Here is a 23182-nt window from a genome sequence, read left to right on the forward strand (position 1 = left end):
TCCATATTAGGGGAAATGGTTTAATTTGGAGACAGAGGCAAAGAAACACACCACACATGAACAAACATTGACCAAAAAAGAACACGGAGTCTTTCGGCTACACACTCCGCTATGGGAAAAAACAGAAACCTCTACACAGGTAAAAAGCAAGGCTCAAACTAAACGGATACTTAACTCTTCAACTAAGACAATTAACCACACAAGTTGTCGATATCCTGATGACCATTAAACTATGTGGACAGCACAAATACTAACATGAAACTTACCACGACTTAGAGGATCCCAACCCCCCCCCCCCCCTCCCCGAAAACTGAAATTAACGATGTGAGGAACACGAAGAGATCCGAGTAAAATCAAAATCAGGCATCTTTTTTTAGAGACAAAAAAACAAAAACAAAAAAATTGCTTGACACCACCAAGAGGCCAAACTCGAGACCGGGTCAAGGCGAGGCCACATTGAGAGGCCAGACAATTTTTTTTCCAATATAGATTTTTTTTCCTTTAATTTCCAATATAAAAAGCTTCACTGGTACAAAATACATATGAACAACCAGTTGTAGAAATTGGAAAGCCTGTGTATGTCTTTTTTTTCTCAAATCCCACCCAGTTTTCCAAAAAATGTATATTGACTGAACAGAAAAAACTACTGTATATATAATACAGATCACATCAAGATGCACCCACTTTGGCTTTCATCAAGACAAGATAAAACATCTATTAAATGATTGGTGGAACGTAAACAAAGTCCTACCGATTATCAGACAAGAATAACACAGGAAAAGTTTTTTTTTTTCCTATTTTCTTTTGGATCAAGACAATATCTATAGAGATGCAAAGCTACCACACTTGTCAAAAAAAAATAGCACTTGAGAATATGAACACAACAAAAGAAAGAAAGTGATTGTTAGAGCGGGATTTTGTGATGGAAGCCCCTGAAGTGAGTCAAGCCCCTGTTCGGACCGGTGGACTGTACATTGTGCTTTTTAAAATTCATTCACAGTAACACTTCACCATACACTGCATACCGACCACAGATCTGCAATCATTTCAGTGTTTGACACACGATTGGATCATTTAAAAATATCTTTAAATGAGTTTGACCTTGTTTTTTTCTTTTTAACTTTATTGACTTCACAAATACCCTCACATCTGGTTTACCGATCGTTTGTATCGCAAAGTGTTACAGTACACATGTTCACACTAAGAAAGAGGTTTAACCTTCAAATGTATAGGGAAGTTTATTGTTTATCTACAATTTTCTTAAACCAACTGTTCAAATTGAGTACATCACAATACATATTTACCAATGACTCAACACAGAGTGGGGGAGGAAAAAGAGGGGGGGGACATGAGCAGGTGACACGAGCGTTCATGACACTAGCATAAATAGACAAAAAAGGCGAACTGCAGCAATCTCTAACCCAAGGCCTGATAAGGATGTGTAGGCAGTTTCTAGACGTATATATGGCACTTTGAATATTGTATTGCATTTGGATAGAAAAACACTGTAAAAAGCACATGCCCATATTAAAAAGTGAAATCAGTGGTACCTTGAACATTTGGGGATCATAATCACACACAACATTCTGCAAAAGTGATTAGCTCCCACAATTGTGCTTAACTCTTCCTTACAAAACTCCCAACACTTTCCTTCGAGCACTGTTTCAAATTTGGTTCCTCTTTGTATATTTTTTGGAATATTAATGTATTTTGATTAACGAAAATAAAATAAAAATCCAAAACTTAAAAGGTCAAATGGTGATAATTGTGCATTTTTTGTCGTATTCCTGCGTGAGTGTCTAGTTTCACACACAAAAAAGCCCCTGAGTTGACAGCTCTTTAGCGCCATCAGGTACGCAGTTTTAGGGAACCCTTCTTTGGGGGTGAAGTGGTTTTTTATTTTACCAGGGTCTTCTTAAAAACGTGTAGTACAACAGACATAACACCACCCGGTAAAAATAAGTGTAAACTTTGTGCTGAAAAAATGGAATGTACTTGTAAACCAACACTAGTCGTGGTGGATTCAGTAATATCTATGTGCTGTGCATCGTGTACGACTGAAACATGACACTAGAAGTCACTTTAAAGAATAATTAGCAAAATAAATGAATAAAAAAAAGCAGGTGTGTCTATAAAATGTGCAGAGACCCACAGGTCGTGTCCAAGTGATCTCTTCTTCAGGGGCTCCCACATTTGCAACCACAGAAAGTGTGTGTGTGTGTGTGTGTGTGTGTGTGTGTGTGTGTAAAGAAAACTAGGCAATATCACAAGAAAAAAAACGTGTGAATTCAAAAACACTTAAGTTTGACACATGGGCACTTTAACAACAAATTAAAACAAAAATACACATTGTCTGGCATCTGTATGATTAACAGACATTGTAAATCATCATATTTCAGGCATCCAAACTAAAACCAAAGTGAAACATCCATTAATTAAATTTGTAATGACAAATTCACAGAAAGCCAACGACATGTACCGTGGAAGTTGAACACTAAATGTCTTTAACGCAGGGAGAAAAAAATAGTCAACATACTGTGACCCTTAAAGAAAAGTTACTTTTTACCAAGAAGTTGAAATTACAATTAATGCAGAGGAATTTTACTTAAAGTGTTTTTAATTTAATAGAAATGACCCTCGATCAAACAGATTTTTTTAATCCTCGTTAGAAATGTAATACACTGAAGACCCGCCCCCCCCCCCCCCACGACACAGATGACATTACAACATAATCTACAAAAAACCCAAAGTTTTGCCTGGGTTCTGTTAATCTTCTATAGATTCAATGGTATAAAATATAGGTAATCTAAGTGTGCATTTAAACCACAGATTGTCTATTTGTGAATCAGTTCTAAAAAAGTTGACTCATGTAGGTAGTCATTTCTCTAAACAGAGCAAATGTACCTTTTATTGTGCCATCATAGTTCAAAAAAAAAGGTAAATACACTGGATATTTTTGTAAATTAAGTGAAAATATATTTTTGAAATAGCCTTGGTGTAAATCTTCACACTGCCCGCAAAATGTAGAGATCACAGAGCACTGAGAGGGGTTTTACTGGCCAGACTTTCAAAAGTGTTGGAAAGTGGTCTGAAGCATTTCATTTTTTTTATTATTTTTTAAAGAAGCCAACATATTGCTAATGGCACCAAATAGCACAGCTGTGTGCCAATCCCTGTATTCAACTTTCAAGTGAACTTTACTGAGAGAGGTAAAAAGAAACCAAAAAGCTAAATTAAAAATAAGAAATCCCACAGGTTTTTAAAACATTCGCAAAAACAAAAAAGATATCTTAAATGAATTCAACGCAGGTACGTTTTCACATTGATTTGCTTGACCTCTCTCCCACCTGTCACATTTCTATACAGAAAGAAAAACAAAATGAATATACATGCAGAGAAATCAGGTTGAGCTAAGGTCAAGGGTCAGTGGGTGGCCAGGTATTGGTCAGGCGAGCTTAGAGAGACATCACAGACAATGGTGGGATGATGAGGCCAGGAGTTTGGCTTGGCTTTCAACATCATGAAGACATGCTAGGCTAATGATGAGCAAACAGGCATGGAGATTTGTTCTAAAAAAGGAACAAAAACACGACAGGAAGAGAGAGAGAGAGAGAGAGAGAGAGAGAGGACAAAGAGGAGAGAAAGTTAGGGCCACAGCACAAGAATCGTTTAGCCATGAGGCACAAAAACCAACAAAAACAATGCCAATCACCACGTACAGTAAAGGACACAAACATTTCCCCCCCTCCTCCCCCCCACAGACCCGACACACAAAAACGATACACGGATGTACGGAAGTGACACCACTACGACATATGGTAGAGACTCCAACATGCAGACTGAATACTTGGCACCCAAAGAGATCCATGGAGAGCCCGTCGCCCTGAGGCAGACGGAGGATGGATGGAATGACTGGAAGAGGTGGTTAATAGAAAAAAGAGAGGTAGCCTAGCTCAACATGGCTTAGATAATGAGGGAAAGGTGGCAGACGGAAAGAGGAAAGACGGGCGAGGGGGGGTGGGGCTAGAGTGCAAAAGAGATTAACATTAAGGATGACAAACGGACGAGACAGACTAAATGTAAAAAGCCAAACACAGGTTGAAGCTCGGGGTCTGCGTGGCCTGGCGTCAACGACAACTGATCCTTAGTCAACCTGTTCTAGCTTGACCTGAAGGCAATGAAATGGCATGGAAACACACCTGATGCTCTCCACTAATTACAGTGACACAAAAATACCTCCAGCGAACACCGACTCCAGTGATAGTCATAAATAATCATATACATTAAAATATTAAATCCGACTCAAATTACATGATAAAACCGCAGGAATGAAATACAGTAAAATGTAGAAAGATCATTGCAACCAATTTTTCTCCCTCCTGTGGCGGGCTCCTTTCCCCCTGCCCCACTGAGTCTCTGCTGTGGTGACCTTGGCTGGAGGGTGAACTTACCCTAGCAGTGCTAGCATAGAGCTGGGGAGGGGGGGGCCCCGGGGCGAGGATCAGTAGGGTTTGCTGTCGTTCTTGGAGCGCTTCAGCTGAACCTTCAGCCTCTTCATGCCGATCTGGAAACCATTCATGGCCTGGATGGCAGCTTGCGCAGACACGGGATTGTCATAGCTGACGAACCCTGAGAACAAAAAAATGTGGAGGACCCGCGTTACAAACATTTAAAGGAAATATAATACACCATTTCACCTTGAGCCCTTTAAATCTTAACTAAATGCACCAAACTAAACTACTTTTTAAAATACAGCTTCAGACGAAGGTTAGAGCGACATTGCCCTTTACCTCAAGGGCAATGTATTAAAAGCAAAATCAAGGCTTTTTCCCATAGATTTCTTGGTCAACAGGACAGAATAACTTTCCCACCAGAGAAAGCCATAAGACAAGTTTTGTTATTATCGTTGGCTATTTCTCCTGACACAACTTCACAATAAAGTTTTTTTTAATTATTTTGTATTGAAAATAAAAACATGTGCAGGTAGGTGGCTTACTGTATACATACATGACAACCACAACAAAGCACGCATTTAAGATATAATCAAAAGGGCTGTAAAGAAAACACACTTACCAAAGCACTTGCTCAGATTGGTCTGTTTATCAACGAAGACTTTGGCAGAGACCACATTTCCGAAAGGCACAAACATCTGCAGAAGATCCTGATCCCCAAACTCCTGGGGCAGGTGGTAGATGAACAGGTTGGCACCCTCTGGCCCTACTCCATTTGGTAAAAAGAGAAAGAAAAAAACGGACATTCCAATTAGTGTTAATTTCTTTGACTAAAACTATGACGAAATATGTTTGTCAACGACCTTTTTTTCCATGACGAAAACGAGACGGCACCGACGGCAGTAAACAATAACTGTAACGAAATCATCATGCAATATCGTTGACGAAAAGTGACGAGACGATAATGTAGTTTACTAAATAAAAACTATGCCAAAATCTCTCTTTACTTTCGTTGACGAAATATTATCAAAGATAACGTTACATCTCTGATAGTCAGTTTTTCTCCCAGCAGTTCCATTTCCGGTGCTGCGGCAGGGCAGCAGCTGTGTGTCTGTGCTGCGCGCGGCGGTAGATTTGAATTACACCGTTAATAAAAATACCTTAATATATTTATGAGAAAACTGACCGCAACAAAAAGTGCTTTAAGAATAATCTCCTAAAAACTATATTCCACTTGCCATTTTTATGTAGCTTTTACGTGTCTCTTAAATGGAGTTTGCTAACAAAGGGCTAGTCCACTTTTGCCTTAGTGGTGTTGAAGCTGTGGGAGAGCATGAAAGTCATTTATGGAGTAAAATTGTCTTTCTATTCCTGCCAGTTGCATTAGCTCTCCTTAAATTGGTGTTTATTTGTTAAAATAGTTATGCTGAACAAAAACATCTAATTAAAGATTTATTTTCCTGCAATAATCCGAAGGCAAAATCACACACATTGGCGATTGTAGAATGAACCAGGGTTGGTCTATGAAAACACATAATCTCTGCAGCAGTGCGTTGTGATAATGCTCACCTTCCTTCTGACCCCCTGCAGCAATGTTCTGCTGCTGCAGGAGGGACTGTCCGTAGAGGGAGGGCAGGGAGGCCGTGTACTGCTGCATCCCTGAGTAGGCCTGGGTCAGAGCGTCCATGGAGCTGGCGGCTGATCCGTTGGCCATTGAGGCTGCCAGGCCATTCATGCCCCCCATACCTGTCAAACCGAGAGAAGCGAACGGATCACGCACTGAAAACACAGATTGACAATCATTAGGAGGGAATTCGGCTTTTCTGGCCACCAGGGGGCAGAAAAAACAACTTTTACAACTTTGCTTGTCAAGTTACACCACTATAACAACTTTATTAGGTTCACCTCGATCTAATGCAGGTTAGTAGTGCTCTCCCTCATATTCATTCTTTACAAAGTTTATAATGGCCAGTTTTGTTATGAAACCTTCCAAGAGGCATTAAATCCACTTTCTCTTGATTACTGAGGTATACTGACAACGGTAGAATTTATGGCTGAGGCCTTTTATTGGATTAAATTAGGTTCTTACAGAGGAACCTAATAAAGTGGCCAGTGGGTTTATGTACAACATGCAACAGATACAGAGCAACAGTTCAGCATTTAGGGCTATTACTATTACATTGTAGTAAATAAATAAGTCGGTCTTTGTTTCTGAGAATTCATTAAAAAAGTGGACAACTAGTCAATAAAACTTAGCAGCGCAGGAGCTTTTTCTTTTGGCCCCATATAAAAAACAAAATAACTAATGTTAAAAAAGCTAAAAAAGAAGCTAGCTACGATAAAAAAGGTCCTTCTTACCACTGACGCTGTTGGAGAGAGCGTTGAGGTTGAGGCCCATTGAGGTCCCAGTAAGACCCTGCAGGGAGCCCAGAGAGGCCAAAGTGTTCATGGCAGCCCCGGCGCTGGATGCAGATGATCCAACTGAAAAACACGATAAAAAGGACATATGGGTTACCACAAGGGTGATTAGCTCATGCTCAAAACACCTCATATGACTTGGATGACACAGCAGCAAGGGGGCCGTTCAAATCTGTCTCTTAACGAGGAGAGGTGATTACCGCAGCAGCAATATGCCAAACTCAGACAGATGGAGCCAATGTATATTTACACAGATTAAAAAGGGAAATGGGGCTCCCATAAAATGTTATATGGGGCTGATTAACTCCCATAAAACACATGAGGAATGGCTGAGGGGCCGTTAGGGAAATGGGGAGGAGGGAGGGTTGCAGAGCAGTTGTTGATACTGCCACAGCAGGGGGGCTGTCTGTGAACGTGTACATTCATCTCAGTGGGTAAGGGATTTTTATTTACACTTAGATTTAAATGTTTTTGCGTGAAGATAAACTAGGGTAACGGACACGAGACACCAGCCAACAAGGCCAAAAATAGCAAGCTAAACACTCTTAATAATCTACTCTAATGGCACATTTCCACTGCAGCGCGTAGCACGGTTTAAGCGTGCCGTGCCAAACCCGGCCCGTTTTTTGTTGCATTTCCACTAGGGGTAGTTCCGGCTAACGGGTACCTTTTCACAATTTTTCTGGCCCTACAAAATTGTGGTTCTTTCCGGGCCAACAACCAGGCTGAATATGCTAAACTATTGACGTGAGTGGCTACAACTACAACAAACATATTTTACAGTGATTTAATTGTAATACACGTTTAAAATTGATGCCGAAGTAACAACATGCTGATACCGGTTAGTAAAAACCATGAATTAATGCTTTGACAAGTCTGCAGACAGACGGCAGGCGAAAAACCTTTTAAAATGCGTGTTTTCTGAATGGAGATCAGATAAGCTAACGTTGTATATGCTCCGACCGTCCACACTCCCAACAATGGCCTATACAGACATAAATAAACCAGCGACTGTATTCGCCATGACACACAGTCTGTGGTTTGTACTTGTTTAACTTTTGTCTAGTTTCTGAACAGATATGAGGAGCTGTGAGCTCTTGAGTGCTAACAGCTAACGGCTGATGTTGGTTTTGTGGTTCGCATTGAAGATGACGTCACGGCTCCACCTACACTGTGTTACTATAGTTACTGCCCCAGCTACTAAACTGTAATGGAAACACAGCATAAACTAAGCCTGGCCAACCAAGGCCTAACTATGCCGTATTAAGCCGTGCGAGGCCCTGCAGTGGAAATGCGCCATAAATGAACTAAAATTACTTCTATACAAAGATTCTGAATGCAGGGCTTTTACTCGTGGAATATTTTCAGAGTAAAGTGTTGCTTCTATGACTTAAGTGAAAGACACTTGTACTTCTTCCACTACTGCATTTCATGCAAATTCTACACTTCATGCCAGTATTTAATTACCTGGACTAGCCAGGGCTCCCAGGGCTGCGCTGTTTGCAGACATAGCGTTGCTGGAATTTGGGTTGCCAGAGCTCTGCGCTGCGGCCGCAGCAGCCGCTAATGTGGCGAAGTTCTGCAGCTGGAGGGGGTTCACACCTGCTACTAGAACCGAGAAACAGAGGTGAACATCAAGGTCTTCCAAAGTTATGCTCAAATCCTCACAAAAAGCTTTCCATAAAGTCTTCGGGGGAACACAATCCTCGAGAATAAATGGAAAATACATGTTTGGATAATACATGTTTACAGTTTAAGTTGGGAAGTGATTTTGAAACTGTCTTCAATTAAAAACAATAGTTTTTTCTCAGCCTCCTCCATTTAACATTGAGTGGGATTCATGTTATTAATATGCTGCTTTGCATTCACTCTGGTCACGTTACCATGTAACCCATCCTTAGAAAGTTATCTTTCATCTTCCAACATTATTTTATTTAATAAATCAAGGCAAGTTTATTTATATAGCACCTTTCAACACAAGGCAATTCAAGGTGCTTTACAAAAATGAAAGACATTCAGACAAAGGCATTTAAAAACAGTCATTAAAAAGAAAAGATAATAAAAGAAAAAATACATGAATAAAAAGTTACAGTACAGTTTAAGATATGAATAGTTCACACAGAAGTTCCATTTTACTGATGCCTTTCTTTAAGGTTTCTCCGAACATGAGCTATGTACACTTGTATGGCACATATGTCCCGAGCAGCATACACAGAGAAGACCAGCCAGGACAAAGTCCCCAGACACTGATTCCCTGGGGTTACTAGCCCCAAATGTTCATTAACCAAAAACGAAACACAACCGCTCAGTTTAAATTAAAAGCAGCGGCAAAAAGAAAAGTCTTCAGCCTGGATTTAAAAGTAGTAAGAGTTGCAGCAGTCCTGCAGGTTTTTGGGAGTTTGTTCCAGATATTTGGAGCATAATAACTGAACGCTGCTTTACCATGTTTAGTTCTGACTCTGGGGACAGAAAGCTGACCAGTCCTTGAAGACCTGAGAGATCTGGATGGTTCATAATTTAGCAGTAGGTCAGAAATGTATTTTGGGCCTAAACCATTCAGTGCTTTATAAACCAGCAGCAGTATTTTGAAATCTATTCTTTGAAACACAGGAAGCCAGTGTAAAGATTTCAGAGCAGGAGTGATGTGATCCTCTTTCTTAATGTTAGTGAGGACTCGAGCAGCGGCGTTCTGAATCAGCTGCAGCTTTCTAATAGATTTTTTAGTGAGACCTGTGAAGACACCATTGCAGTAGTCCAGTCTACGGAAGATAAAAGCAAGGACAAGTTTTTCTAAATCCTGCTGTCACATTAGTCTTTTAATCCTAGATATATTCTTTAGGTGATAGTAGGCTGATTTAGTAATTGTTTTTAATGTGACTGTTGCCAACTTTTATACGTTCTGCCTTGGCTCCAAAAACCATAACCTCAGTTTTGTCTTTGTTTAATTGGATAAAGTTCTGACACATCCAGTCATTGATTTGTTCAATGCACTTACTCAGTGTTTGAATTGGAGCATAGTCTCCTGGTGAAATGGTTATGTAAATGTGTGTGTCATCGACATAACTATGGTAAACTTATTTTGTTGTTTATCATTATCTGAGCCAGCGGTAGCATGTAGACGTTAACCTGTTAAACCCCAAGCCTGTTTTTCAGGTCTCAGGCTTGAAAATGACATTTCCAGAACAAATGACCATAACTAGACTTCTAAAAATTAGTAATCTTGTTTCTCAAAGTAATGATAAACCTGTGAGTTGGATGTAGAAAAGTCAGAATCAATATAGATGTTTTTTATTTTAAAGAAAATTCAGATTGAACATTCTAATTCTTTTTTACTTCTAGTGAAAACCACCCTTGAATGATGGGATGGTAGACTAAAAGCTTTAGGAATCCAAAGTACAACATATAATAAGTACCCTATATCAAGATTGATGAAAAACAAGTGACATTTGACCTTTAGAGAGGTTTAGCAAAAATAAACTCCACATCTGGGTGATTTGGGTGGAAATGGGCATTTTTGCCATTTCTCTGGAACCCATTGGTCGATTTTGATGATTGACATCTCTTTTTAACCGTTAGAGCCAATAGAATCGAAGGGGAGTTTCCACATGCACACTAACGTTACCAAAAAAAAGTGGGGGCTATGTGCATGCAGTTTTGCCCATCTCACGCTCTGAAATCTGAAAAGTAGGTTTATTGCTTATGGATTATCAGAAATCATTTCAAAAGGGACACAACACATTGGATTAACCTTCAGCAGCGTTTTTATCGTTTTAATGCCAATGAAGACAACTTTTGATCAGACAACGATGAAGGTGTTACCGTTTTGGCTACCTAGCGCCACGTGTTGTGATGTCTGTTTTGGTTTATAAAGTCACGAGTTCTTATCATGGAGTGATGATATATATACCTATCGATTCTGTGTACTCTCACGATGATAGTCTATGGGTTGGATTTGTAGTTATGAGAAGTAATAAGGGTGTAATACCGCGTTTTCTGTGCATTCGCCGTTAGCATTTTTTCGCTCGTGGCTAATTCAGAGGCTCAGCATTAGCTTGGTGTTTTTTTTGCAAAAAATGATCAGTTAGCTGAGTTTCTTCCCATTACATGGATATGAAACATTCATAGTTTATTAAATATTAAGAAGCCCTCAGACGATGTTTCCTGCAGATGATGCGTTTTTCCCCCCGGTGGCGGGGGGATGGGGTGCAACCGGTTAAAGAGAAGAGGCCCCAAGATGGAGACTTAAGGAACCCCACATGTCATATTTGTCAACTTAGATTTGTATTTACCTATAGAAACAAAGTTGTTTCTGTCCTTTAAAGTAAGATTCAAACCAATTTAGAACTGTTGATGAAAGTCCCACCCGGTTTTCCAGTCGGTCTAGTAATATGTTGTGGTCAACAGTGTCAAACGCAGCACTGAGATCTAATAATACTAACTCTGAATTTCTGCCACTGTCTGTGTTTAAGTGGATATCATTGAAGACCTTTACAAGAGCAGTCTCAGTGCTGTGGTTTGGACGAAATCCTGACTGGAACACATCCAAACAGCTATTTAAATGCAAGAAATTACTCAACTGTTGAAAAACAACTTTTTCTATGATTTTACCTAGAAATGGCAGGTTTGATATGGGCCTGTAATTGTTCATTACTGAACAACTAGATTATGCTTTTTTTTTAAAGAGCGGTTTAATGACTGCAGTTTTCTGGGCCTTTGGAAAAACACCTGAGTGAAGAGACTTGTTTACTATATGAAGTAGATCTGAGGCCATGCAAGGAAAAACATTTTTCAAAAACCCTGTTGGAATAATTTCAAGGCAGCAGGAGGAGGATTTCAGAAGTTGTATAATGTCCTCTAGGTTTTTATCATTAATCTGATGGAATTGTGTCATGGTGTTTGAATTGATTTTAAGTGGACACAGAGACAAAACATTTGCTGTACCTGATGCAGAGGCACTGACTGCTTGTCTGATTTTTGTCAGTGAAGGAGGCAAAATCATTGCATAGAAATTCAGAGGCTACTGACACTGGGGGTTAGTTAGTCTGTCGACGGTAGCAAAGAAGGCACGTGCATTGTTTTTGGTAATGATGTCAGAGAAGAAATACTGTCGGACAAATTTAAATTCCAAATTATAAAGGCCAAGTCTCTCTTTATAGATTTCAATGTGAACCTGGAGATTTGTTTTTCACCACCTGCGTTCACCTTTTCGACACTCTTTTTTCTCTGTTCTCACGGTGATGGCCTTTCTCCATGGAGATATTTTCTTGCCAGACACTTCCTTTACCTTAGTTGGAGCAATGGCATCTATAACATTTTTAATTTTTTGAATTAAAATGATCTACTAGCTCATTTACTGAGATGTTAGCAGGGGCAAGTGTGGAAGAAAAATTCTGAGTTTCCCTAGTGTTTTCAGTTAAATATCGCTTTGTGGTTACCTCTTTTTGAACATTTTTGTGAACAGAAATAGAGCTCTCAAAGAAAACACAGGAATGATCAGAGAGTGCAACATCAGTCACCACAACCTTAGAGATATTCAGACCCTTTGAGATAATTAAGTCCAGAGTGTGACACTTATTGTGCGTGGGCTCCGTCACATGCCGAGTCAGTCCATAGCTATCAAGAACACAAAACAGTTCTTTAGCCCCTCTGTCCTGGGGGTTGTCAACATGGATGTTAAAATCACCAACAATGACTAGACGGTAGGGGTGTAACGGTTCACAAACATTCCGGTTCGGTACGTACCTCGGTTTTTAGGTCACGGTTCGGTTCGGTACGTTTTCGGTACAGCAGAAAAAATTATCACAAAACATAACATATTTTTTTTTAATTATTATTAAACTGTGAATAATGCATTCACTCAAATAAATGCAAAATATAATAAAATAAACATTAAGGTGCAGCATTTCGATGAACTGAAATAATCTGTATTTGAACTTTACTGTACTAGTACTCACAAAACATAAATTAGTTTTGGGTTTTTAAATTATTATTAAACTATGAATATTCACTCAAATAAATATAAAATATAATAAAACTAACATTAAGGTACAGCTTTTCGATGAACTGAAATAATCTGTATTTGAACTTTACTGTACTAGTACCTAAGCAGCCAGCTTGACATTATGACTTGCTTGTCATTGTATATTCATGTTTTTTTAAAGAAAAATGTACTTGTCCACATTGCTTGCCGAAAGGGCAGATCAGCTGGCACTAGCAATGTCTGCTGCTGTGGAGAAAACCCTCTCGCTAGGGACAGAGGTAGCAGATACAGCCAGGTAGCGCTTTGCTAACATGGCAACATAAGGATATTTGCCGTTTGTAATAGCTTTGGCTCGGTCTGAAGTTTTTGCGAGTGGTGGAGGCTTAAATGCTAGCGGGAGTTGGGTTTGCACTTCAGTCTTTTGGTACCGGTGATATTCACGTTCAGGTGATGCCTTTTCAAATGAGTGTGCAAGTTTGATGTATTGCCAGCCGCGTAACCAATTTTAGTTGAACAATGCCGACAAACAGCTTTGGTTCGGTCCACCTGTCTTTGTCCGTCATCCTTGTACGTAACTGCGAAACCAAAATGTTCCCAAACCGGAGACTTCATTGATGCTGGAGGATTTTCGAGCTCAACTTTATCTGCGTTCGCCATTTCGACAGTTCCTCAAATTACTGACTACATTTGAACGCATCCCTCTGACCAGCTCATCCAATTAATTGACTTGCTCGCTCTATGCGTTAAACACAATAGAGGCTTCTCAATACTCAAATTTTCCCTCCTCGACTCCTCGGTAGTGACCCGGAAATGAATTTCAGCGCGCCATTTTGTCTCATTTCTCTAAATGCACACCGAGGATCGAGCATCGAGGAGGCTCTCTGGAGGAGCTATAACCGAGGATACACTGATGGTTCCTCCACGGCTCCTCCGCGGATGCATTTCCGGGAACGGTGGAGGCGTGACGCACGGCCGGACTTATCTCAGCCAATAACAGCTCTGCCTGCATCCCCTGGATATTATTTTAGAAACTGCTTTCATCGCGTCGTGATATTTCCAGAGAGAACAGCTGTGAGGTCCGTGCAGAAAGCAGAGCAGTGTGTAGAATATATATCACTCAGTATAACAGGCCTACTCTCTTCATTTGCTTTAGTTGAGTAGATATCTACAAACAAAGAGTCAATATTTTTCTAAAAACCATTTAGTGCTTCACATAATAAAATACACAACGGCTGTAGCCTGATTACATGCTTTAGGAGCTGTAGGTGTGTGTGGTACAGTGTGTAGGTGTGTGTGTGTGGTACAGTGTGTGCGTAGATGCGGCGGATAGACGGGTCTCAGTTGGTTTGGTGTCCTTACTTTTAATACTTGTAAATATAACTTTTGGCCCATAATTTCAATTCCCCATTTCAGCGACCAGAGAGAGGAGGGGAGGGGATATATCCAGTCTCTGATTGTGTTACGTTATTATGAGAGTGCTCTCATACTTATATATATATATATATATATATACATATATTTGTGTGTGTGTGTCCGCATCTGTAGCCTGTTATTGTCTCATTATACCGCACTCTCAATGAATTCAAAGTAAATATGTGGGGGAACAATGTTCAGCTGATCTAACAGAGATTATAAAATACAGCGCTATGACAAAACACTGACAGCTGATGCAGCTGTTGCCACGTAATAATGAACGGACGTCGCTTTAATATGACCGCTCAGAGGAGAGGAGTTCTCATTTCTTTAAACGTCTGCTGCTTCCCCTCCTCGGTCCTCCGCTCGCATCTCCTGTGGGCGGGACTAAGTCTCGAGGAGGGGAGTCGAGGAGGGGAAATTTAAGAATTGAGAAGCCTCTAATGGGAGAAAATTACTCTGAATGCTGCGACGCAGCACCTGAGATTACTTTCAAGAAGTTGTTCACGTTCTCAATTTTTTACGTTTAACGTTATATTTGTTCGGTACACACGTGTACCGAACCGAAGGGCCCGTACCGAATAATTTCGGTACGTGTACCGTTACACCCCTACTATAATAAATGTAAGGAATTATTATTATTAATTATTAGACGGTCAAAGTCAATACACACTATTGACAGCAGTTCAGTAAAGTCATCAAAAAAGCTTGCACAGTATTTGGGTGGTCTATAGATATTTAGGAACAGAGCTCGAGAGGAGCATTTCAGCTGAAGGGCCACATATTCAAAAGAAGCAAAGTTCCCATAAGATGTCTTCCTGCATTGAAGGGAATCATTGAAGAAAATAGCAACTCCACCTCCCTTCTTATGCATTCTTTCCTGACTCATAAAACTAAAGTTGGGAGGGGTTGATTCGATAAGAACAGCTGCACTGTTATTTTGTTCAATCCAAGTTTCTGTTAAAAACATAAAATCGAGATTGTGCTCAGTGATAAAATCATTGACTAAAAATGTTTTACCTGCCAAAGACCTGACATTTAATAAAGCTAGTTTAAGTTTGTTAAATACACTATCAGTCAGATGTTTTGTGGCAAGCTGTGGCTGACATGGAATCACTTCTAAATTTGATAAACTCACACAAACCTTTGAGCACTTCCTGTATCTAAGCAGATTCATCAAACCATTTCATTTGGTAGCATGACTGTACCAAAATAAATCCAAACTGTTTATTATAGCTGGTTTAGAGGACTTTAATAGAAAGATTACTGTATTCAAAACTAAAAGGAAGTGCAGTAGTTGTTTTAGCGTATTAGAGCTTCACATACAGTGCCCCTCCATAGTTATACTGTTTGCCGTTTCTTCTTTAAAAACACGGAACATTTGAGTAAGTAATGGTTATGTGCTGCGTGTCTTTAAGCCGCCTACACAGGCATCCATTACTAATACGCCACTGATCTGAAAGAGTCATGTGGTTTACGGGAGTTAGAGCCAGGTGGCCGTCAGGCACTGAGTCACAAGGTTGTTGACATGAGAAGTGGCGGCTTGTTCATTTACAGAGAAGGACTTCAGAGCAGTGAGAGGCTGCACTCACCTCCTAGCCTCTGCATATTATTGTAACTGCCTTGGTTGGTAGGGGTCGTGGCCTGCTGGAGCAACTGTTGAGGACAAAGAGTAAGGAAGGAATTGATATCAGAAATGAATAAGGGATACATCTCATCATTTATCAACAATATAATAACATTGCTAACAAGCTGTTTTTTTTCAGAACAGTATTGACAATTTAAGTGTTGCCTTTATCAAGTTAATTAATTTTGAAAATGTAATACAAATATTGTTCAAAGGGTTAAGCCTAAGAGGCTGTGTATTGCAGACAAAATGGCTGCTGCATTTCTATTCAGAATAGTCAGTCACTGTTAAACATACAAGATAACAACACAAGATCACCTGACAATACAATTAATTACAACATATCGCTGGCAGTTTTGTTGAGAGGCTGTTTAAAGATAAACCTAACCCCATCAATATGACAACAGCAAAACCTCAAGAATTAAGATCAAAGCAAGTCCTCTTTTGGCTCCATCTACACATTAAATTTACAACCAACACTTCACATGTATAATGTATTGTCTTATAAAGACCCTTTATTATTTATATAAGTGTATTCCTTTATATTGTATGTAGCTTAGTTTATTTAACTTGTACTTTGTCAAGCGGCCCATATGGTTAATATATGGCTTAACTATAAATACATTTTGAAACTTAAACCGTGCCGTATATCAATTCACGAGGCAGCTCTGCGTGTTTGAGCAACACTTACTGCCAGGTACTGCGGTGTGAGGGTCCCCAGGCCGGCAATGTTTCCCCAAGTGGAGGCGCTGTTCAGCTGCTGAATCTGCTGCACCAACTGCTGCTGCAGGCGCCGCTGCTCCTTATCTCTCTGCGTGTCGGCAAACTTCACCACCAAAGGTGAGGAGCAGCCCTGAAGCGATGTAGAAGTCAGAGACGTTAGACAGACTCAGAAGCACACTGAAGAATCCAGTTCATTTATCAATGTATGGCCGCAGTCATTGCAAGGACTTTCTTTAAAAAGGGTATCATCAATGCCTTAAGACAGTTTGACTTAAGCCTGTTGCATTCATATCTAACACAGAGGACATCTTCCATGCATAGCTGAGCCAGGCCACATTCCAAAAGGGGCACAGGACAAAATTGCAGACAGTGATTCTTTTTAGCACTGAGCGTAATTGAGTCCACAGACAAGCAGACAACAGATGGAGACAACACTTAAAAAAAAAACAGACAAACGAGGATTTGTCAGCAGACCTTAACAGAAAAAAGGCATTACAAATGCACACAATCTCACAAACAGACAGTCCCATACTGTTCAGAAAGACGCTTGGACATTTGGCATGCTGTGCTTAAGTATTTTCAGAGTTGAGCGCCATAAAGGGACCAGGCTGGACAGGGGAAATGGCTTTTGAACCAGCCGCACTTCCCATGGCAGCTGAGAATTGGGGAGGTTATGAAATGCAGGAAAATAGGTGGCAGCACCACTGGGGCCTGTGTTTAATCTGGTAGGAGGAGTATTATGTTTGGTCGGGCTCCTAATTAGACTTGGTCTGCTGCTCCACTGGGGAGCCTCTGACCTGCTAGCTGTCAAATTACTGCTGCTCCACTTCCACAAACATACCATCGGCTACATGATGACATGGACCCAGTTTTTGAAGAAGTCTAGTAGTGTAGCTGATCCAGTCTGGGTTAATTATTTGTTAACCTATATTTGATGGTGGCAGCTCTTGTCCCTGTGGTCTTATTGATTATGGCAGACTTTGATGGCTAGGCTCTAAAATATTAATCAGAATCAATAAATGAGATGTTTTAGTTCAGCCCAAAGATTGGAGACGACAACAATTCCTGTCGTTTCACGTTAGCTCTGAATTTAGCAGCTATGAGAGAGGCAATGTTTCACGTTTTATTCAATTATTTTTCAGACGACAATGTAATTTTGTAATTAATAAGAGTGGTTTTGGAAATGACTCATGCTCTGTGATGAATGGACGCCATCTGCCTGGACATGTTCTTCAGCTTTTCAACACAAGGGGGCAGCAGAATGTATGAGGGGATAGGGGGGAAATGAGAAATAGGTGCTAAGGGGTACAGTACCTCCATAGTCTGAGCGTGATGCATGGTTTTGATTGCATTCTGTGCCTGTGCCCTGGTAGTAAATGTGACAAACGCACAGCCTGTAGAACAATAGGAGAGGGGGGGAGGGAGGGAGGGACAAGAAGAAACAAAACAAGACAAAAAGGTTTGGACAACTCGTTATGAAACCCAAAAAACACTTTACAGTACAAAGAATGGCAACTCCCAAGCACACAGAACCACCCTCACTGTTAGCACACGGAGAAAGAACACAACAAGGAGAACAGTAACACATGTCACATGAGCACAGTGATTGACAGATTACATTGGCCACCCGAAGAGGCTTGACTAGGTGGTGTCATGGTGAAACAGTCAATGATTATAAAAAAAACACAAAATGTACACATAACTACACATTGAAAGGCTTTGATTTGCTAAAATGTGTAAGATCTGCTCACATCAAAGGGTGTTTTAAAGTTAATTTCATTAAATTGTGGAGACTGTCAATTTACTAAAAGAGAGGAAGAAATTCATGGCCAGCTCTCTGTTTTATCGTATATATCAACTTGAGAGCCTCGAGCCGCCTGCTATCTGAGGCTTCATGCAGTCGAGAGCTATGTAGGAGATGCGACGACAAGCTAATTCCAGCCTTTGTAGAGTGGGATGAAGGAGGCGGTAAAGGAGGAGCCGAGCCGACTGCCAGCTGAGCCCACGAACACCGGCAGCCAGCGGTTGCTAAGGAGACGGCCCATTGTGCCGGACGGCAAGTGAGATGTGGAGGCTGAGTGTAACAGGGATGGGACTGTGGGGATGGAATGGGTGCCACTGGAGGTGAATAGCACTTGTTTTGGAGGGTTTGGAGGGGGTAGAAATAAAGAAGTAGGGTGGGGCCTGTATAAAGACATGATTACAGCTTGTACTCGCTGAAGATGGCGGCTGTGAGGCAGATAACACTGTGCCTACGCTGAAAGCACACCTACCTCTGCTCTGACCATCTGGTCCCCGGAGAATTCGGCACTCTTCGGTCTGTCCGAAAGACGAGAACATCATTCTGATCTCGTTCTCGCCATATTTCTTTGCAATCATCCCGATGAAGAGTTTTCTGTCTTCTACCGCTGCAAGAAGGTTGAAAAGAGGAAAGCTATTCAGACAAACAATTATGGAGCTATGAAAGCAGCAGTCACATCAGGCGTTAAATCTTGAACTTCTCTTTTTATAAGCTCCCTCGTCTCGCTGACACATTTTCTGCCTCTCACTCAAGGTGGCAGCCTCTTGTACAAATCTCTGTAACTTGCCGCTTTGTTTTCGTCTACTTAGAGACAGATGACTTTATCATTCATTTGTGCTCACCATATCCTCTACCTGCTCTACTCTTCTCCCCTCGGTGCCTTTTAAAGCCCTTAATCCTCCTAACCCCTGACACTGTATAGAAATTGTGTATTGCGGCACATTCCCTGAACTAAGTCCTTCACTGGTCTTCTTTTAAAATCTCTTAATCAATTAGCTAAATCTAAAAAGATTTTTTCTCAACAGACATTATCTGTGTACCCTCCTGTCCTCATGTCACATGAATCCACGTACCACTTGTTTTCTCACTGTCAGCGGGTTTCATCTGGACAGGATGATGCATCTATAAAAAATAGCAGAGGGAAATGGTTAACACTGCATCTGTCACCATTTTGAAATATGCAGGTGTCTGGCCTTGTTATCCGTCATCACAAGAGTCTCATATCTTCACACTCATGTCCTCCATCTTCAGGCATCCCTCTCTGCCTTGAGTTTTGTTCTAAATCCACCATCCTCCCTCACCACGGCCAGATTCAGGAGGAAATGTCTACGAGTTAATGGCGGGGATCAAATTCTCTGGTATCCAATTTCACTTCTTGCTGTAGTGTAGACTTGTGATTGAACTCATCGATTCTTCCTGTCAACATCCCTCATTTTCTTTACAACAATTTTACAAGGAGGGGTGACAAGCAAGGCAGTTCTATTTTGCTTTCAACTGTACAGTGAGTTTTTGGTTGAGACTATATATTGAATCACATACAAACAGAAAAATGTGTAGCAAATGTAGGCTCTGATAAATCTCATTTGAGTCAGCCTAACATCTCTGAACAAAATGCCATTTCCAAAGCTGTGTTTGTTAAGTGAGAAATTGCCTAAGGATCCGTCATTTCATGCCATTTAACTAGGGACCCACACCATTTACGTCACAGCCAGGCATGAGTTAGGGAGCACTGGATTTGTGAAAAACTCCCCTCTTCCTAAACCACTAATACCACAGTACTGGCAAAACGGGAGGAGCCGAGTGAAAAACAAGCGCCCCTCATCCCAATCCACCCACACCGCAGTATTTTTTTCTTACCCAAAAAATATATTTTATATTATCGGGGCTATTAATACTTTTATCGGGTTTATCAGGATGACGTCATAATTCCTAATATCGGACCGATAATTATCGTGCACAACTACATTTAACACATTTTTCCGAAGCCATTCGCAGAACTTCAAGTGTATATATTTGTAGCATATTTTAACTGTCATGTGATGCCAAAAAGAAAAGAAAAATGAATCTAACTGCATGATGCGGGTGGCGCTTATGAAAAGTGGTGGGTTTGTTTTTGACAAGCACTAAAGAGAAGCCAACAGATGGCCTGCTCAGTATGGGTACTGGCTAGCGTCACTGACCAGGGAGAGAGGGAGGCACAGAAGGGAGAAAAAACAGGAACAGAAACAAGCTTTTCCAGTCACGCAAACCCAACCTGCAGTCGATGCCAGTCACAGTATGATCTGGGGCTGGGGTTCGAGAGCTGAGCTGTTAGACCACACTTTATTTGAAATGTCGGGCTGATTGATAGTCCTCCAGTAGAAAGAGCTAGACCCATATACCCTGCTACACTCATTTATCAACCCGGTTCAATATTTACCTGTAAACTCACTGACGGGGGCAGCATTTCGAATAGACTGTGCTATTGATTAAATCGACTGCTGGAGTTGTTTGTTATAGATTTTATTGATGGGAAGAGAGTAATTTAGAACGGCGTACAGGAGGGCCAGATTTGTGGTGGTTTAACAAGAAATTGCACTTATTCCGGTTGACTGGGCTTTAATCTGAAGATAAATCTGGAGGGGAAATAGGGGAGGGGAGACAACATTCACTCTAACAAGGCGTCATTGTTAAAAAGAGACTTCATCCCTCTTCTCTTTATTCCTCCAACTTTAGAACATAAAAATGTAGATGTGCATCAATGATTCATGAAGACAAGTATTAATAATTTGTTCCACTTTGTGGCAATCAGGTTCCGTGCCTCAGTGAATAACCTGCTGCCTGGTCAAGCACACTTCACCTGCGCGCGTGCGTTCAGGAGGCTTATCAGTTCAGTGTGTTGAGATTCAGCGGCAGTCCTCCCTGGATGTCAGTGCATAGTGGGGACCAGATCTTTTTCAGGGCAAACTTGCGTTCAGTGAGCCGAGAGCTCATTATCAGCCAGCAAAAAGCTCACAGGCTGCAGCCGGGCTGTAGCCGGGCTGTAGAAGGGCTCAAGCAGCTAAATGCAGACCATACTGTGCTTACTCACCCCACTTAAAGTCTTTATGTTGTGCAGTGCATTCTGGGCCTCCAGTGCAGCTTTTCTTGTATAAAAAGTTACAAAACAGCATCCTGCAGAGAGAGAAAAACAGGGACAAACAATGGGCGGGGGGAAGGAGACAAAAACAGCATTAGAAACACAGCGCATACAGGCAGTGAATCTAATACCACAACAACTGCAGAGCAGAAAAGGAGCTAGTCGTATGAGTGCATGTTCTCCTCATATCACATGTTTAAAACATGTGACAGGTTATTCTTAGCACCAACTGTTAGATGCTGCACACAGAGCATGTAGGAGCTTGTAGCGGGGACACTGGAGTAATGAGATAGCTGAAGGCTGCTGTGTGACCGGGCCATAGAGATGACCACAGGGTTTAGGTAGCTGTCAGGAGGCACTGATGCACTGTCCACAGGTCAACAAAACCCAGGCATGCCAGGGCACAGTACCAACACATCATAGAGAGTGGTGCTGCATTACATAAGAATCCAATCGCATACAAACAAACATACAGGAGGCATAAAAACAGCACAAAGAGACAAGAGTGAAAAGGAGTGAGAGCAAGGAAGAGGAATCATGGGAGGAGAGAGGAGATGGGGGAGGGGGATGAAGAAAAGAAGAGCGGGGGAGGGAGAACAAAAAAAGCCTCTCATCCTTCCGTCCCAGCAGACCGCCAGTGGCGTTCCAGCCTGTCAGTTTCACTGGGTTGGGGAAGTGGAGCACTGCAGCGTCTCTGACCTACATAGTGTGTATTATGCTGTTACTGGAGCTCCCAGGCCGCGGGGAGGGCTGTTGAACTCTAATATGCATCGAGCTGCTCTGTGTCTCTCTCTCACAACCAGCTGAGCTCTGCCTCTCTTTCTCTGCTGCTTAGCCCTGCCTCCCATTTACTGGGGCTAAATAAACCATCGAGAAGCGTGATGTTATCAGATGATTTTTTCATGACCTGAAGTAGACGTGACCCAAAAAACACTTCAAAATCTGATGAAGTCATAGATCCGTGGCAAAGTAAACAACTCAAATGAAGGGGGGATTACAGCAATTTCAACAAATCTAACAAAAGGGAAGATTGATTACATAGGAAGGGTGTGAACGGTGAATTATTTGCCATGCAAATAAACTTAAGGAAAATATCATCAGGCCATCCTGGTTTAATGAAACTGCCATCCAGACTACTGGGGAAGGCAGAGCAAATTAATGGGCGTGGGTCTGCACCATATTCACCTCACACAGTCTGAGTGAGCCAAAGGCTGCTGTGATCAGGCCAGATGATCTATTAGAATACATTAACATTGCATTAACATGTCAATAGGCCATCACAGCTGACACTCGACATAGAACAGGGGAGGTCTTTGCTAAAAAAAGAAAGAAAAGGAGGCTTTGAACTATCCATCCTCTCAATGAACTGCAGTGTTGGCTGTACATCTCTTTATACACAGAATTATAATTACCCCTGAGATTTTGCTGGGGTAACTTTGAACACATGTAGGATATGTTGGCCTTGTCGGATGTGTATATCTTGTTAAAAAGATCATGTGAATTAAGTGCTGTAGGTCACATGGTGTGCTGTAATTAGGGTTGTTGCATAGATTTTTTACACTTTTAAAAAAGGTAGCTAAAAAAAACGAAATAACTAAATGTTAATATTGAAATTACCATAAATGCAGTGCTGAGAAATTAAACAAATTAT

General features: G+C 41.1%; 1 protein-coding gene across 11 annotated transcripts in view; it reads right to left on the reverse strand.

The window, feature by feature from the left end:
- Positions 1–23182, reverse strand: part of LOC117448156 (CUGBP Elav-like family member 2) — a 43019-nt gene continuing 19837 nt past the window's right edge. For 2 of the 11 annotated variants that reach the window (XM_034085308.2, XM_034085311.2), the window contains exons 3-14: positions 21484–21566; positions 19487–19535; positions 18886–19020; positions 17927–18006; positions 16581–16742; positions 15855–15918; positions 8337–8474; positions 6810–6932; positions 6021–6197; positions 5074–5220; positions 4452–4629; positions 1–3569 (exon numbers count right to left, since the gene is read on the reverse strand). In XM_034085308.2, the coding sequence (XP_033941199.1) occupies positions 4502–4629; positions 5074–5220; positions 6021–6197; positions 6810–6932; positions 8337–8474; positions 15855–15918; positions 16581–16742; positions 17927–18006; positions 18886–19020; positions 19487–19535; positions 21484–21566 (1286 nt within the window). In that variant the 3' untranslated portion in view covers positions 1–3569; positions 4452–4501. Of the gene's footprint in view, positions 4630–5073; positions 5221–6020; positions 6231–6809; positions 6933–8336; positions 8478–15854; positions 15919–16580; positions 16743–17926; positions 18007–18885; positions 19021–19486; positions 19536–21483; positions 21567–23182 lie in introns of all 11 variants that reach the window. The other 9 variants (XM_034085302.2, XM_034085310.2, XM_034085305.2 and 6 more) reach the window with 8 other exon arrangements.

This window comes from Pseudochaenichthys georgianus, chromosome 6, assembly GCF_902827115.2.
Source record: "Pseudochaenichthys georgianus chromosome 6, fPseGeo1.2, whole genome shotgun sequence".
Taxonomy (NCBI): Eukaryota; Metazoa; Chordata; class Actinopteri; order Perciformes; family Channichthyidae; genus Pseudochaenichthys; species Pseudochaenichthys georgianus.